At 42.4% G+C, this 16,414-nt stretch overlaps 1 protein-coding gene across 1 annotated transcript in view; it reads right to left on the bottom strand.

The window, feature by feature from the left end:
- MAGI2 (membrane associated guanylate kinase, WW and PDZ domain containing 2) overlaps positions 1-16,414 on the bottom strand; it is a 713,008-nt gene that overhangs the window by 219,625 nt on the left and 476,969 nt on the right. The window contains exon 6 of the mRNA XM_063308087.1: positions 5,254-5,333. Within this exon, the coding sequence (XP_063164157.1) occupies positions 5,254-5,333 (80 nt within the window). The remainder of the gene's footprint in view (positions 1-5,253; positions 5,334-16,414) is intronic.

A 16,414-nucleotide genomic window follows, 5' to 3' on the forward strand; every position in this document is an offset into this window, starting at 1 on the left:
TGAACCTGAAGGTTCTGGGGTGAGGCTCAGTTCTCCGCTCCTGACCGTTGACTCAGGCATCAAGCCAGTCGGCTCCTGGTGTCTCCCGGTCATGGGTTTGGATTTGGCCATCGTTAACTGTTTTCCCTCACAAGAAACTAATCTTGGTAGGAGCTAACGGTACAACTTTGGTGATTCTCAGCTTTATGTAATGATTGCCTATTCTAAACACCATCAGACTCATAAGCAGGATCACAAAGATATCTGATTTATTAAAGAATAGTGTGCAGGTTCACAGAGAAAGCTGAGAATGGAAAAAAGTGCATCAAATGCAAACTAAAAAACCCTCGGTACAAATGAGATCCCTCCCCCCGTAGAATCTTCTCAGGCTCACAATCCCAGGTGCTCCTAACGGCTTCTGATGGTCTGTGGGAAAAGTCCTTGAGCAGAGCACATAACCCAAACACATTCCATTGAAATGAACATAGATACAGAACTTGGCACAAGGTTTCACAGCAGCTCCCTCCCAACAGAAACGCGCATCAGCACCATGGCATGTGAAACGTTATGATGTACAGTGCACATTGAAACAGTGAACATGACAACATGACAGTAGTTAGATCACAATTAGCATTTAAGATGGTCTGATGCCTACTTTTTTGGGAGAAGAGGTCTGTGCCTTTCCTTTCTCACAGCAACCATTCCAAGCAGTGCAGACTTGCGCTGAGAAAGTGCAAGCAGCTGTTTTCGTTGGCAGACAATGAAAAACCAAGACGGTGGCACTGTGTTAGAGAGCATAGGCTATGCTGTAATTCCTAAGCTATGCTGATGCTATCTGATGTGGTACTGGATAATGCTATTCAAAATACTGAAGGAATACATGGAACAAAATGGGGCATTTTGTCTTTTGTCTTAAGCAACAAAATGTCTTGAGGTGGCCATGCTCTCAGACCCTGCACTAAATATTAGACATATGGCTGGAGAGCCCAGCTCAGTGATTTGAGTGAAGTCTCCTCAAATTGGACTTTCTTCTCTATGAGGCTGCTACACAATTTTGAAGTGGAAATCTCAACTTCACCCTTCAGTTTTGCAGGCCACAAACAACTGTCCATCAGGCTTTCTATCCGTCTTTCTCTCCATCTGTCTCTCTGTCCCTCCATCAATCTTTCTGTCTGTCAGTCTGTCTGTCAGCCTCTGCATCAGTCAGTCCGTCCATCAGTCTGTACTTCCGTCCATCCGTTTTTCTGTCCATCTGTTCTTCCGTCTGTCCTTCCGTCTGTCCAACTTTCAGTCCATCCATCTGTTTGACTGTTCATCAGTCTGTCCATCCTCCATCTTTCCATCCATCCGTCAGTCCATCTATCAGTCTGTCAGTCTGTTGGTCCATCCATCTGTCTGTCCTCCATCTGTCCTCCTTCTGTCCGTCCATCTGCCCATCCATCCATAAGTCTGTCCATCCATCTGTCCGTCCGTCCATCAGTCTGTCTGTGAGTCTGTCTGTCCATCAATCCATGAGTCTGTCTGTCCTCCATTCATTGTCCATCTGTCCTCCTCCTCTCCATCCTTCTGTTTGTCCATCAGTCCATCTGCATGTCCCTCTGTCCATGCGTCGGTCTATCAGTCTGTCTGTATGTCAGTTTGTCCATCTGTAAGTCCATCCATCCATAAGTCTGTCCATCAGTCTGTCCATGTCAGTCTATCCCTCTGTAAGTCAATCTGTCTGTCTGTCATTCTGTCCGTCAGTCTGTCCATCAGACTGTCTGTCTGTTCATCCCTCTGTCAGTCTGTCCCTCCGTCCCTCCGTCAGTCTGTCTATCAGTCCATCCATAAGTCTGTCTGTCAGCCTGTCTGCCCATCATTCTGTCTGTCCATCCATCTGTCCATCTGTCTGTCCATCTACTACCATTTCAGTATTTTCCTGCTTCTGATTTTTTATGGGAATCAAGGTTGTATACCAGTAATACCAGTCGATCACCAAATAAGACTATTTTGCTTATTGAAGTTGGCACCTTTTTTGACATTTGAACAGCTACTGATGAGGGCCAATGCATATATAATGGCTGCCATGGGGAAACTTAAAACTGTCACAAAGGGCTGTTAAGCATTTCTAATTCAAGTTCAGCAATGCACAACATGGTCTGTGGACTTTTTTTTCATTGTCATCCAGGTTGGTTTCTTCCAATGTGGTCTCTTCTGAGAGCAATAATTTATACAGTGACCACTTTGAAAATTGTCCTGCTCTCAGCAACAAATGTCTTGCGATTCTTGAATTACATAGTGTTTAATATCACATCAAACTGTTTCTTTGCCTGAAAAAGCTGCCTTTATTTTTCTAGCTCATTCAAAGGGTGTTTTACAGTTCCTTTGGGTGTTCCCCCCCCAATTTATTTAGCTAATTGCTGCTGTTGTTTTGTATTGCACAATTGTCCATCAAGACATAGCCTGACTACCCATGCTTTCTTGAGATTTAATTGAAGCTTGGGAATCAGAGAGCTGCAGATTGCTAGACTGCTCAAAAATGCAGTGAAAACTTTTATCACAGCACACCTACACTCACATCCTTCTTGAATCCATATCCCCAATGTCCACAGCTTTATAAATTTCCCTAAAATCATTCCTGGAAAGTAGTTGACCAAGGCCAAAATGGAAGTTGCCACTGGCATAAGCTACTAAAGACTTTATTCTGCACTAAGTAGTACTATTCTAGGGGTCAGCTACACACATTCCAACCAATGCACGTAAATTCATGGAGAAATCTACAATCCACCAACCAAACATTCACTGAACATCTGAAGCAGGCTTTTGAGAGGCACCAGTGTGAATTACTTTCTTGACAGACTCCACTTAGGGAAACCATTTTTTTTGTGACAATTGAGACCTATCTGTGGCAGATGGAATGTGCAAGCGAGACCTCAGAAGAGATCAGTGACAATTTTCTGTTCCACCTTCTTCTTACCTTAATCTGCGTTTCTTAAAATCTCCTTAATAATGTTTATTTGAATAAGCATTTGAATATGCATTTTCTCTCAAGACAGGCAATTTGAAATGTGTTTTTTCTAAATCCATATCCATCTGTGAAAAACTAGAAAGGAAAACAGCTATACAGCTGAACAGTGAATGATATTAGGAGGAAGGGATCAAGTTCATTCATGTCAAAAGTCTGGCAGATTGAGTTCTTCTAGCCTAAGTCCTGCTTCTTGCAAAATCTACATGGAAGGACAGAACATGAAACATATAATCTACCTTATAAAAGGTAAAGGTTTCCCTTGACGTAAAGTCCAGTCGAATCCGACTCTAGGGGGCGGTGCTCATCTCCGTTTCTAAGCCTTGGAGCCGGCATTGTCATAGACACTTCCGGGTCATGTGGCCAGCATGACGACTCGGAACACCGTTACCTTCCCGCCGAAGCGGTACCTATTGATCTACTCACATTTGCATGTTTTCGAACTGCTAGGTGAGCAGGAGCTGGGATTAACAACGGGAGCTCACCCCGCCGCGCGGTTTCAAACCGCCGACCTTCCGATCGACAGCTCAGCGGTTTAACCCGCAGCGCCACCGCGTCCCTGCTAATCTACCTTATAGTCTATGGTAAATTATATTGTTTTAATGGGAGAGGGTTTTTTTAAAAATAAAATTTAATATACAATTGTCCATCAAATGGTGTATACATGGATATATACAATAAGAATCTTTCAGATATGACTATACAGAATACTACTATTGGGTCATGGTCATGTGGTTAAGCTGTAGAGAAGTTAAGTGTTACAAGCAAGAAACATCGCGTGCAAAATATTGTTAGTTATGACAACACTCAGCAATACATAAGCTGATTCTTAGGTTGAGTGTAATTTCAATAGCATACATTCATGTTTCAATAGGCACAGATTATTTATTTATCTATTGTTATTGGCTGCCTAACTCCAGTGGACTCTCCAGATACTGAAAGGAATTCCAAACTCATAACCAGAATTTAAAAAAAAAAAATGGAAGTCCTCCTGGATGCTGAAAAGTTAAAAGAAGACTTCATACAAATTAGGAAGAGTGTAGATGAGTATTTTAAAAGGCTGAAGTGAAATTATATTTTCTACCTTGGATTCCAACATCAGTCCTGATCTGACACCTCATTATGGTTTAGTTTTTGCATATAAAATGATTGTGCAAATTCTTCCTTGTAAGATAATGTTAATGATGGATGTGATGTTTTCAAACATCTAATAAGCTGCCATAAAGAAGACAAAAAACAAGTGTGAATTATAGCTACTGAAGATAGGATCCAAATCTATAGGAAGATGAAGTGGAATAGATAAACGTTAGAAACAATTATGTGTCACCAAGGAATTTCAATCTGTTGCTCTCTGAGATATTTATGTGGAAAATGAATGAAGAGTTCTGGGAAATGTTCCACCCCTTGATTATCAGATGATGGCTGGTTTATACTTGTTCTTCAGTTTTCTATGAATTCTATATTTCACAACTTGCCTTCCTAGTATTATGAGTCATAAACAGCACTCGATTTAGAAAATCATAGCAAAAAAGCAAATTACTAAAAAATGTCTCTGTAGCAGTCAAATTGCCCTGACCAGCCCATTTTGCATGTGTATTTCCTGCATTGGAAAAAACTGAAAAAAGGACTGCTTATAATGCACCCGCCCATCTGTACGATTTCCATTATAGCAATGGTAGCGTGGCTCAATGGGCTAATCAGCAGGATTCTAATAATGCGTTCAGAAGGAGGATAATAATGAAATGAGCTTCCATAGATATATACAATTCCAACAGGATCATAATGCCCCTTTAAGAAGAGATAACTTCCCTCCCCTCTTTATTCCCCTTCCCTCTTCGTGGTTTTATTTTAAACTGGCTACTACTAACTGGCAGAGAATCTCCCTTCACAAAACAAAGCCCATCATAATATTCATCTCCCAGCTGTGCAACCATTGCCCTGGACACTTAACATTGCAGACATTTCAAAGCTTAGAATCTCAGTACGCAGACGGGATTTAAATGGGAATTAAAAACAGCTTCCAAGCCAAAATCCCAGCACCGGGGACTCATAGTTGTTATTCTTAGACTGGAATATTACAGACTGGGGACGGGAAATACAAGCATGCTAAAACCAGAGCAAAATGCAGAATCCCAGCCCCAGTTAAACTTTCCTTTTCCTCACTCCCTAATATTTTCTCCTATTAACAACCCAGAGACATGGAAAACTTGCTTCTCTCCCCGTTTCAGATTTTTTTTTTCCCCAGCAGCAATGAAAAGTTAATAGCCTACCATTTTCTTTGCACTCTTCTGGAGGTTTAGCCTTTTTTGCCAGTCGTGGATCCAGCCATGATGTGGTCTTTGTGTTATGGCTGAAAAGAAAAGAGATCACCCTGATCAGGCACATACTAAATGGAATCACGTTTATTTCTTCCGATACCAGTTGAAAAGGGGGGTGGGGTGGGAAGGAGTAGGAGAAGGGGAAGGGAAAGAGGTTAGCGCCACAAAATTGCAATCAATATATTTATTTGCTTACTGGTTCTAAGTAGACCTGGAGGAGGTGTAAGAGTAATTGTGCAAGGCAGCCTCTAATTTTGGCAGCCTGAGCAACTTGTCCTCAAAGCAGCTATTTTTATTAAACACAACTAGAATTGTTGCCAAGCTAACCTAATTGAACATGCAGAACTCATCGGGGGCAAAAGGAACTTACAGCATTCTCTAACAAAATATGGGTGCAGTCAACAGCCTTCTGTGCTCATTTGCTGGCATTGGGCTATAGAATTTGTTTTAATTCTAAAGAAAACAATCTTGTACATATAATTTCTAAATAGCCACAGTGACAGAAAGAGATGCAGACTGTTGATGTTACAGCTTCTGTTTTCCTAAGTCAATGATTAATGACCCTACATTTAAGCAACTGTTATCTATTCCATATTTCGTCCAGCTCTGTTGCTAAAAGTATTGGGGATGTTGAAAAGAATCACATGGTTCATTTGACTGAGCCTAAAATAGCAGCCCCCCTCCCCGCCCCCCCGACCCCACTTTTGAATAACCAATGAAACAATTTCTGGACTCTTATAAGATTGTTAAACAAAGAGAGCAGCTTCCCAGATAAATAGACAAAACAACAACAACATATAAATAAAGTTACATGTCAAACTTTTTAGAAACACACATCCTTTTTCACAGCCAAGTGAATGTAAGGACAGCTTAAAAAGAAGAATGACTACTGTTAGGATTATAAACAAGGCAGAGAGATGGCCATTAGACTGTATCCAGTGATGGTTCTATAGAAGCAGGCAGCACTTCAGTTCTTACAAGGAAAATGTTCTAAACTATTTACCATCCGGTATTGCTTCTCTCTAGGGATCCAAAATGTGGTTCTTCAAATTGGATATGGTGTAGTAAACTACAAAGGTTGGAAGATTTGGGAGAATTGGGTGTTCAAACTTATGCAAGAAAAACACTTTTCATTAGCACAAAGCCACTGTTGGATACAATCCATTAGTTCCCAATTTTAAAAGACAGATTTAAACACATGTCTTCTTTCCCTCTTCATACATCCTCTAAAACTCTTTGGTAATGCACTTTTTTATTTATTAAACACATCTTTGGAGGCTGCTCACTTTGGATTGTTCACATAAGAATGAATTATTAAAGTTTTTATTTATCTACCATTTGTTGACTAACTTAACCAGTCATCTTTTTCTTTCAATGAAGGGTGGTAAAGGATCAATCAGCCTGTAAAAAGTCCAAGCACGTTGGTACTATTGATTGCTTTTCAGGCCAGGAGTACTGTGACTTGTTTAATGACACAGAGGATGTCATAGATTTTAATTTTGACTGTACCTTCTCTTTTGACTTTGAAGTAGACAGATAGGTTACACTTTTTGTCTTTTGCAATTTCTAGTCCCTAGAGACTGAAATAAAATCCAAACTGCTGAATTTGGGAATGGAAAAAAATGTACAAGGTTGAATTCAGGCTTATCTTCTTAATTTCACTTTGTGAGGATAAATTTGTTGAACCGTTCCAGACATACAGCATGGAATGCTCTTTCTAACAATGATAATAAAAATCTCTCCATATAAAAAATCTATCATGTCTGAAAGGCACAAGGATAATTCCTTGATTAAAGGTCATATTGTTAGCCCTATTCAGATGTTACAAATGCAGAGCATTAATTACCTGAATGTTTTGCATAACCCATGTTGTTTCAATGATGTCTTTTTGCTGCGGACACTTCTGCTTTCAGCCTAAACTTCTGCAGCAGATAAGTTCTTTTAGGAAAAATTGTGCCTGCCTTGCTTCTGTGCAAGCTAGAAGTTGCATTATGATGTCCCCATAAACTTTCTTCAGGATTTCAAAGATCTACTCATAAATCTAATTTACATCAGCTCCAATTGGGGCTGACCTCCTGGGATCACTCTGGTGTTGTCTGGAATTTTGGGTAGTAGAAACTCAGCAACATGTAAAGATCCACAGCTTCCTCTATCCCTGTTAGATATCATAACTATATTTACTTAAATACAGTAGACTCTCAGTTAACCGGAACTCAAGGAACCAGCACAAAAATTGAACTGGAAAAAACCCGGCACTCTCAACCAACTGGCAAAAAAATCTGTATCTCTCTGCTGCCATCTGGTGGGTATTAGGGTTTAATAGTAACTCTCAAGCAACCAGAAACTATATTTATCTGGCATGTACCAATCCCCGTGGATGCCAGTTAACTGAGAGTCTACTGTATAAGTAGACATGTAGTAAATATACTATCATATAATATTTAAACCCATTATAAAGTAAATGTATCTGTTTTATGATCTTGTTTGTATTTTCTTTTTAAATGGTGTATCTTTTTGGGAGTCACCTAATGGCAGAAAATGGGACTTAGGCTACCATAAGGAATCAAGTAAAAATATATATAGCAGGTTCATTTTTATTTTTAGGTTTTAGGAGCAGTTTTTTTTAATCCTACCACTAGGAATGTAAAGGTTGGATTCTACAATTTAGAACAATAGGGATTTCCAATAAAAATGGGGGGGGGAGGAAAAAGGTCTTCCAATATTTCTACCCATGTGCAACCAATATTACTGCATGGTCATCCATAATCAAACCCCCCTCCTATGCAAACATACACACACACACAGCTTCTTGCTAAAAAAAAAAAAAAAGGCAAGGCTTTTCTTCTGCAGCAAAGAACCGCATAAGCACTTATAAGTCACCTGCATTCTAATTCTAGACTGTGCTTTTTAAATTTAACCTTTACTGGTGCTGAAACTTCAATTACTGCAAACTCCCAAAATAGGAAAACCAAGAATTATTTTCTAAATGTCACCTTCTGCTCACCAAGTGATTCAAAGGCCTTTATGTCACCCATGCACTCATTCAAGGCAATCCATTCAAAGCATTCACTCAAGGCAAATTATCACTGGCAGAGAGGATAAATGGAAAAAGACAAGAGGACAATCCAGAATGAGAGGATTATTTCAGTGCTGTTAACTTTTTATTTCCTAGCTAGCTACCATTTGGTTAGCCAAGAATCCAGTTGGTCTCATCACTAGAGAAACATTCAGTAAAACTCCATAACTAAATGCACTAATTAGCTTGGAAAGAATATATTTATTTCATTAGAGGGCTGTTGCTACAATCAAAAAAGTAAATAAAACAAAACATCCCCCCACCTGCAACTTACAGTGTGGCATCTTCTTTCATGAAATCCCAGGAGCTGGTTAGAGTACTTAGAATTATTTATTCAACGTCTCTAATGCATTTCCCAATTCTACAACTCCATGGCAAAAGAGAATGATTATCACTATTGTTCAATCATTTATTGAAGAATAAATGATTTATTTATCTGTTTATGTATTTTAAATAACCAAGATAGGGAACCATCATGATCATGCTCCAAAGCAATTCTACCATCAAATAATCATTGATCAAAACATTCAGAGCTACACAATACTTTAAAAAGCTGAATTTAAAAACATTCACCTTGATACCGTTCCTTAAAACAGAGAGAATGAGGACAAACTGGAATTCTTTATTCAACATCTCTAATGCATTTCCCAATTTTACAACTCCATGGGAAAAGAGAACGATTATCACTATTGTTCAATCATTTATTGAACAATAAGTGATAATCGAACAACCTAAGAGACGGCTTTATACATGGACTTCACCAGATGGACAACACCGAAATCAGATTGACTACATCCTTTGCAGCCAAAGGTGGTGGACATCTATACAGTCGGCAAAAACAAGGCCTGGAGCTGACTGTAGTTCCGATCACGAACTTCTTCTTGCACAATTTAGGATCAGACTAAAGAGATTAGGGAAGACCCACAGATCAGCTAGATATGAGCTCACTAATATTCCTAAGGAATATGCAGTGGAGGTGAAGAATAGATTTAAGGGACTGGACTTAGTAGATAGGGTCCCAGAAGAACTCTGGACAGAAGTTCGCAACATTGTTCAGGAGGCGGCAACAAAATGCATCCCAAAGAAAGAGAAAACCAAGAAGGCAAAGTGGCTGTCTGCTGAGACACTAGAAGTAGCCCAAGAAAGAAGGAAAGCAAAAGGCAACAGTGATAGGGGGAGATATGCCCAATTAAATGCAAAATTCCAGAGGTTAGCCAGAAGACATAAGGAAGTATTTTTAAACAAGCAATGCGCGGAAGTGGAAGAAGACAATAGAATAGGAAGGACAAGAGACCTCTTCCAGAAAATTAGAAACATTGGAGGTAAATTCCAGGCAAAAATGGGTATGATCAAAAACAAAGATGGCAAGGACCTAACAGAAGAAGAAGAGATCAAGAAAAGGTGGCAAGAATATACAGAAGACCTGTATAGGAAGGATAACAATATCGGAGATAGCTTTGATGGTGTGGTCAGTGAGCTAGAGCCAGACATCCTGAAGAGTGAGGTTGAGTGGGCCTTAAGAAGCATTGCTAATAACAAGGCAGCAGGAGACGACGGCATCCCAGCTGAACTGTTCAAAATCTTGCAAGATGATGCTGTCAAGGTAATGCATGCTATATGCCAGCAAATTTGGAAAACACAAGAATGGCCATCAGATTGGAAAAAATCAACTTATATCCCCATACCAAAAAAGGGAAACACTAAAGACTGTTCAAACTATCAAACAGTGGCACTCATTTCACATGCCAGTAAGGTAATGCTCAAGATCCTGCAAGGTAGATTTCAGCAGTTCATGGAGCGAGAATTGCCAGATGTACAAGCTGGGTTTAGAAAAGGCAGAGGAACTAGGGACCAAATTGCCAATATCCGCTGGATAATGGAAAAAGCCAGGGAGTTTCAGAAAAAACATCTATTTCTGTTTTATTGACTATTCTAAAGCCTTTGACTGTGTGGACCATAACAAATTGTGGCAAGTTCTTAGTGGTATGGGGATACCAAGTCATCTTGTATGCCTCCTGAAGAATCTGTATAATGACCAAGTAGCAACAGTAAGAACAGACCACGGAACAACGGACTGGTTTAAGATTGGGAAAGGAGTACGGCAGGGCTGTATACTCTCACCCTACCTATTCAACTTGTATGCAGAACACATCATGCGACAAGCTGGGCTTGAGGAATCCAAGGCTGGAGTTAAAATCGCTGGAAGAAACATTAACAATCTCAGATATGCAGATGATACCACTTTGATGGCTGAAAGCAAAGAGGAACTGAGGAGCCTTATGATGAAGGTGAAAGAAGAAAGTGCAAAAGCTGGCTTGCAGCTAAACCTCAAAAAAACCAAGATTATAGCAACCAGCTTGATTGATAACTGGCAAATAGAGGGAGAAAATGTAGAAGCAGTGAAAGACTTTGTATTCCTAGGTGCAAAGATTACTGCAGATGCTGACTGCAGTCAGGAAATCAGAAGACGCTTAATCCTTGGAAGAAGAGCAATGACAAATCTCGATAAAATAGTTAAGAGCAGAGACATCACACTGACAACAAAGGCCCGCATAGTTAAAACAATGGTGTTCCCCGTAGTAACATATGGCTGTGAGAGCTAGACCATAAGGAAGGCTGAGAGAAGGAAGATCGATGCTTTTGAACTGTGGTGTTGGAGGAAAATTCTGAGAGTGCCTTGGACTGCAAGAAGATCAAACCAGTCCATCCTCCAGGAAATCAAGCCAGACTGCTCACTTGAGGGAATGATATTCAAGGCAAAACTGAAATACTTTGGCCACATAATGAGAAGACAGGACACCCTGGAGAAGATGCTGATGCTAGGGAGAGTGGAAGGCAAAAGGAAGAGAGGCCGACCAAGGGCAAGATGGATGGATGATATTCTAGAGGTGACGGACTCGTCCCTGGGGGAGCTGGGGGTGTTGACGACCGACAGGAAGCTCTGGCGTGGGCTGGTCCATGAAGTCACGAAGAGTCGGAAGCGACTAAACGAATAAACAAGTGATAATCATTCTCTATTGTTCAATCATTTATTGAAGAATAAATGATTTATTTATCTGTTTATGTATTTTAAATAACCAAGATAGGGAACCATCATCATCATGCTCCAGAGCAATTCTACTATCAAATAATCATTGATCAAAACATTCAGAGCTACACAATACTTTAAAAAGCTGAATTTAAAAACATTCACCTTGATACCGTTCCTTAAAACAGAGAGAATGAAGACAAACCGGAATTCTACCAGGAATGCATTCAGATGTCAGGCCACATTCAAATCTTGTGTCTCTAACCAAGAGAAGGCTTTCATGCTCTATACCCTTCTATCACCTTGCTTGGAGGCAGCATTCATTGAATCCCATACTTAAAGTGATCATGCCCAAGTGGTACAGGAAAGGTGGAGACCATCGCCCTTAATATTCTCCAGAACAATAAAGCAAATTTCTGCACTAGGTCCTGCTGCACTCATAAAATGCACCGTCTAATTTAGGTCACAAAACATTTATTTATTAGCATGTATTTATTGAATAAATATGTTGTTCTGAATCCTATCAAGTTTTTGACATCTAGCACTTCTTTTCCCAAACTGATGTTTTCTAGCTTTTTGTTTTAACATATGTATGCTATTCCATATCTCACTTTTTCTCTAGGAGCTCAAGATGACTAGCATGGTATCATGTTCGCCGTTCCAATGTTGCTGGTACGTTGTAACGTTTCGCATGTCATTTCACTGATATGTGTTTCATCTGGGAAGGGAGGAGGATTCCATCTCGTGGAGTTGTTATCTGTTGGTTGCTGGTTTGGAATGTGTTTGGGTTATCTCATGTGTTCAAGGTTATTTTCCCAGGACATCAGTGGAAATGGTCACCAGCACCTGGAGGGGGGGGGAGTTTGCAACGGCAGGGCAAGGGGCGGGATTACATTTTGAGCAAGGGTTTTTAGTTTGTATTTGGCGCGCTTTTACTCATTCTCAGCTTTCTCTGTATTTGCATACTATTCTTCTAATAAATCAGATATCATTAAGTACCTGCTTGTGAGTCTGAGTATATTGGGATAGGCAATCATTACATAAAGCTGAGAAACCAAAAAAAAAAAAATTCCGTTAGCCCCTTTCCAGATTTAGTTTGTGAGGGGAAGTGCTAGCGATGAGCAAACCAAATCCACAAACCATGGAAAGCGAAGAATCGAGTGAGGGGGAACCTAACTCTACAGTAATAAGAACAGAGAGAGTCCCTCCTCGAGAGACTTCAGAAGTTCAGGAGGGGTCGAGCTTCAGCCTAGGAGACGAGGAGGTTGGAGGTAAAATAGCCCCTGAACCGACCGGCGAGTCACCAGGCGAGTTGCTCACCTGGGATGAGACACAGGGAACCCTACCAGGGACGTCAAGAACATCTTGGAAGCAGCGGTACCCATTGTCCCCAACCGTGGTGAGGAAGGAGGGAAAGGAGGATTCCCAAACCCCTGATCGTATAAAACTGGTGGAGGCTAAATTGGAGTCCTTAGAATTTATGTTTCGGAAAATGTCCATGGACTGGGGTCCACAGAAGAGGAGGAAAGAGGAGTCCAGTCATAGGTATTCGACTCCTTCTTTGCCCCCACCTTCCTCAGAGGAAAGGAGTAGGACCCGGCACCAAGAAGAAGAGCACCGAGGGTGAGAATTTCAAGGTCCCCTCCTCGAGAGCAGAGATCCCTGGGGGCTAGGAGGAAGCCCGACCGTCCAGCTGTGGCGAAGGGACCGCCCGGAGTGGGGATAAAGGACTTTACCGTTAAATTTGATGGAGATCCAACTAAGCTGTCATTTTTCCTTACCAATGCAAGGAGTTATATGGACGAATGGGAACAGTGTTTCCGCTCAGAAAGAGCCAAGATTAATGCCATTGCCACTAAGCTCAAGGGGCAGCCGGCCGATTGGTATGTGCAGTTATGTTAATCGGAGGCCCCTGATCTGGAGGAGTTCGAGGAATTCCTGTGGGCGCTAAAATTACACTTTGAAGACCCGTTAGCTAAGGAAAGAGCAAAACGGGCATTGAGGGAGCTGTGCCAGGGGCCACGATCGGTGGCAGACTACGCTCTGGAATTTAAGGCTTTGGCTGGGAAAGTGGAGGATTGGTCCCAATCCACTTTAATAGAACTTTTTAAGGACTGTCTGAATACGGAGGTCCTAAGGTAGTCGCTTGGCCGAGACGACCCAGATTCCCTATATGAGTGGATACAGCTGGCAGGGAAGGCTGAGCATGCCCATGAAACTTTTGCTCACCGGAAGGTGATGAGATATGCTAGGCTCAGCAAGGGTTCCCACACTGCTGCACCCACTGGAAAGTCCGGCCAATGTGCTTGGGAAGAGGAGAGAGAGCACCGCTATGCGAAGGGTCAATGCCTCTGATGTGGGAAGGAAGGTCACCGAGCGGCGGCGTGCCCGAAAGGAAAGACCGAGGAACGTCTGGGAAAGTCGTCGGGGAAATCTCCCTCTTTACCCAGGAAAATGAAGGCGGCTTTGGCTGAGACTGAAGTGGAGGAAATTCCTTAATTCGGGGACGAGGGGGAGCCTGATATATTCCAGCCGGCGGGAAATGCCAGCCACCTGCTTTAAGGGGCGCCTCTGGGCAGGTGGTAGAGGAAGGGCATGGCCATGTTTCAGTGAGTGGCAACTATCCCACACTGACACTGAAAGTGAAGCTAGGCTCCCGCAGAAGAACTGTTGAAGTGTGGGCTTTGATCGATTCAGGGTGTTTGCGTTGCTTGATGCACCCTGACGTGGTGGCTGCTTTGGAGTTACCCAGTTTTCCACTAAAACGTCCCATGATTTTTACCCAGCTGGATGGTTCTACGGCGGGGGGGAAGCCAGTCACCCATTCCACGGGCATGGTGGCATTGCAAATGGGCAGCCACCGTGAGGGGCTGCCATTTGTAGTGGCACCTGTGGGGGGTCCTTTAGTCATTCTGGGGATTCCTTGGTTGGTCCAGCAAAACCCATATATAAATTGGGTGCACAGGACTTTGACTTTTGGGGATGGTTTCTATCAAGCCCCTGGGGAGGACGACGCTCTGCAGGCTGCAGTGGGGAGGGTGGTGGCAGCAACCCCACATTTCACTGCTACCCCACTGGAGGGCTTGCCGGAGCAATACCAAAGTTTTGCAGATGTGTTTGGTGAGAAGGAGGTGGACCAACTCCCACCTCATTGAAAAACTGACTGTGCAACAGAGTTGGTCCCAGATGCACAACTGCCCAAACCAAAAATCTAAGCCATGACACAAAAGGAACTGGTGGCGCTGCGGGAGTTTGTGGACAAAAACTTGGCCAGGGGTTTTATTGAAGCAGCAAATTCGCCAGTGGGCGCCCCCGTTTTGTTTCGAGCGAAGAAGGATGGGACATTGAGACTTTGTACAGATTACCACGGATTAAATGTGGTCTCGATATTAAACAAATATCCTCTGCCAATAATAAAAGACATGTTAGCACATCTGGCTAAGGGGAAAATCTTCTCTAAGATGGATTTGAGGGAAGCATATTTCCGTATCCCGATACGGGAGGGGGATGAGTGGAAGACTGCTTTCAATTGTCCTCTGGGCTCTTTCCAGTACAAGGTTTTGCCATTTGGTTTGGCAGGGGCACCCGGGGTGTTTATGCAATTGATCAATGAAGTGTTACATGAGCATTTGTTCAAAGGGGTACTGGTCTATTTGGATGATGTTTTGATTTATACTGAAACGGTGGAGGAACATGAGTGCTTGGTGAAACAGGTGCTTAGCAAACTGAGAAAGGCTGAGCTTTATGCCAAACTTTCTAAGTGTGAATTTCATAAGACTCAGCTTGACTACTTGGGGTACAGAATTTTGGACAAGGGTATTGAAATGGACCCTGCGAAGATTCAAGCTATTTTGGAGTGGGAGCACCCGCATACTCGCAGGCAGCTCCAGAGTTTTCTTGGCTTTTCCAACTATTATTGCCAGTTCATCCAGGGGTTCACAGAAATTGCATTGCCTCTCACTGATTTATTACGTACAAAGGGGCTGAGGGACACACAAAAAGGAGGTGAAGAACCCGGGAGCATTGCTGAATGCCAGTTGGCTTTTGACAAACTCAAAAGCCTGTTCACTGCTGAACCTATTCTGCAACACCCTGATCCCACTATACCCTTTGTGGTTCAAGTGGATGCTTCCAATTTCTCCATTGGAGCACTCTTGTTGCAGGCAGATGCTGCAGGCTGCCTGAAGCCCTGTGCGTATTTGTCCCGCAAATTTTCTGAGATGGAAAGGTGATGGCATGTTTGGGAAAAAGAGGCTTTTGCAGTCAAGGCTGCTTTGGACGCATGGCACCACCTCTTAGAGGGGGCCAAATATCCTTTTGAGGTTTGGACTGACCATAAGAATTTGGAAGCGCTTCATACGCCCCGTAAGCTCAGTCCTAAGCAAATCCGTTGGGCTCAATTTTTCAGTCGCTTTGATTTTAAATTGAAGTTCATTCCGGGCAAGAAAAACTTCCTGGCTGATGCGCTTTCCCGCCTGCCCCAGGATTCGGTCCAGGCACCTGATGTTGTGGGAACACTGTGAACTGAACCCCAATTGGGTTTGCAGGCTGTCACTCGCAGTCAGACTCAGGCACAGCTGCCCTCAGCTTCAGTTTCACCGGCTGGGGGAAGAACATCGATTCCTTCGCAATTGCAACAACAGTTTCTCTCAGAACTGAAATCTGACATTTGGTTGCAAGTGAATAGAGACAATGTTACATTTGACCGAGGCTTTGCATGGAAGCAGAACCGCCTCTATGTCCCTGACAGTTTGCGAAGGGAGATTTTGAGTAGATCTCATGATGATAAAGTGGCTGGTCATTTTGGCTTTGTGAAAACCTTACACCTGGTGCGCCAGCAATTCTGGTGGCCTACATTGAGATGTGATGTCAAAGAATATGTTGCTTCTTGTCCTGTCTGTGCCATGTCAAAACGGAAGGTGGGCAAACCGCAAGGCTTGCTGCAGCCGGTGGCCAGTCCCTCCCGCCCTTGGGAGGAGATCTCCATGGATTTTATTGTTGATTTGCCT

The sequence above is a fragment of the Candoia aspera genome, chromosome 7 (assembly GCF_035149785.1).
Source record: "Candoia aspera isolate rCanAsp1 chromosome 7, rCanAsp1.hap2, whole genome shotgun sequence".
Taxonomy (NCBI): domain Eukaryota; kingdom Metazoa; phylum Chordata; class Lepidosauria; order Squamata; family Boidae; genus Candoia; species Candoia aspera.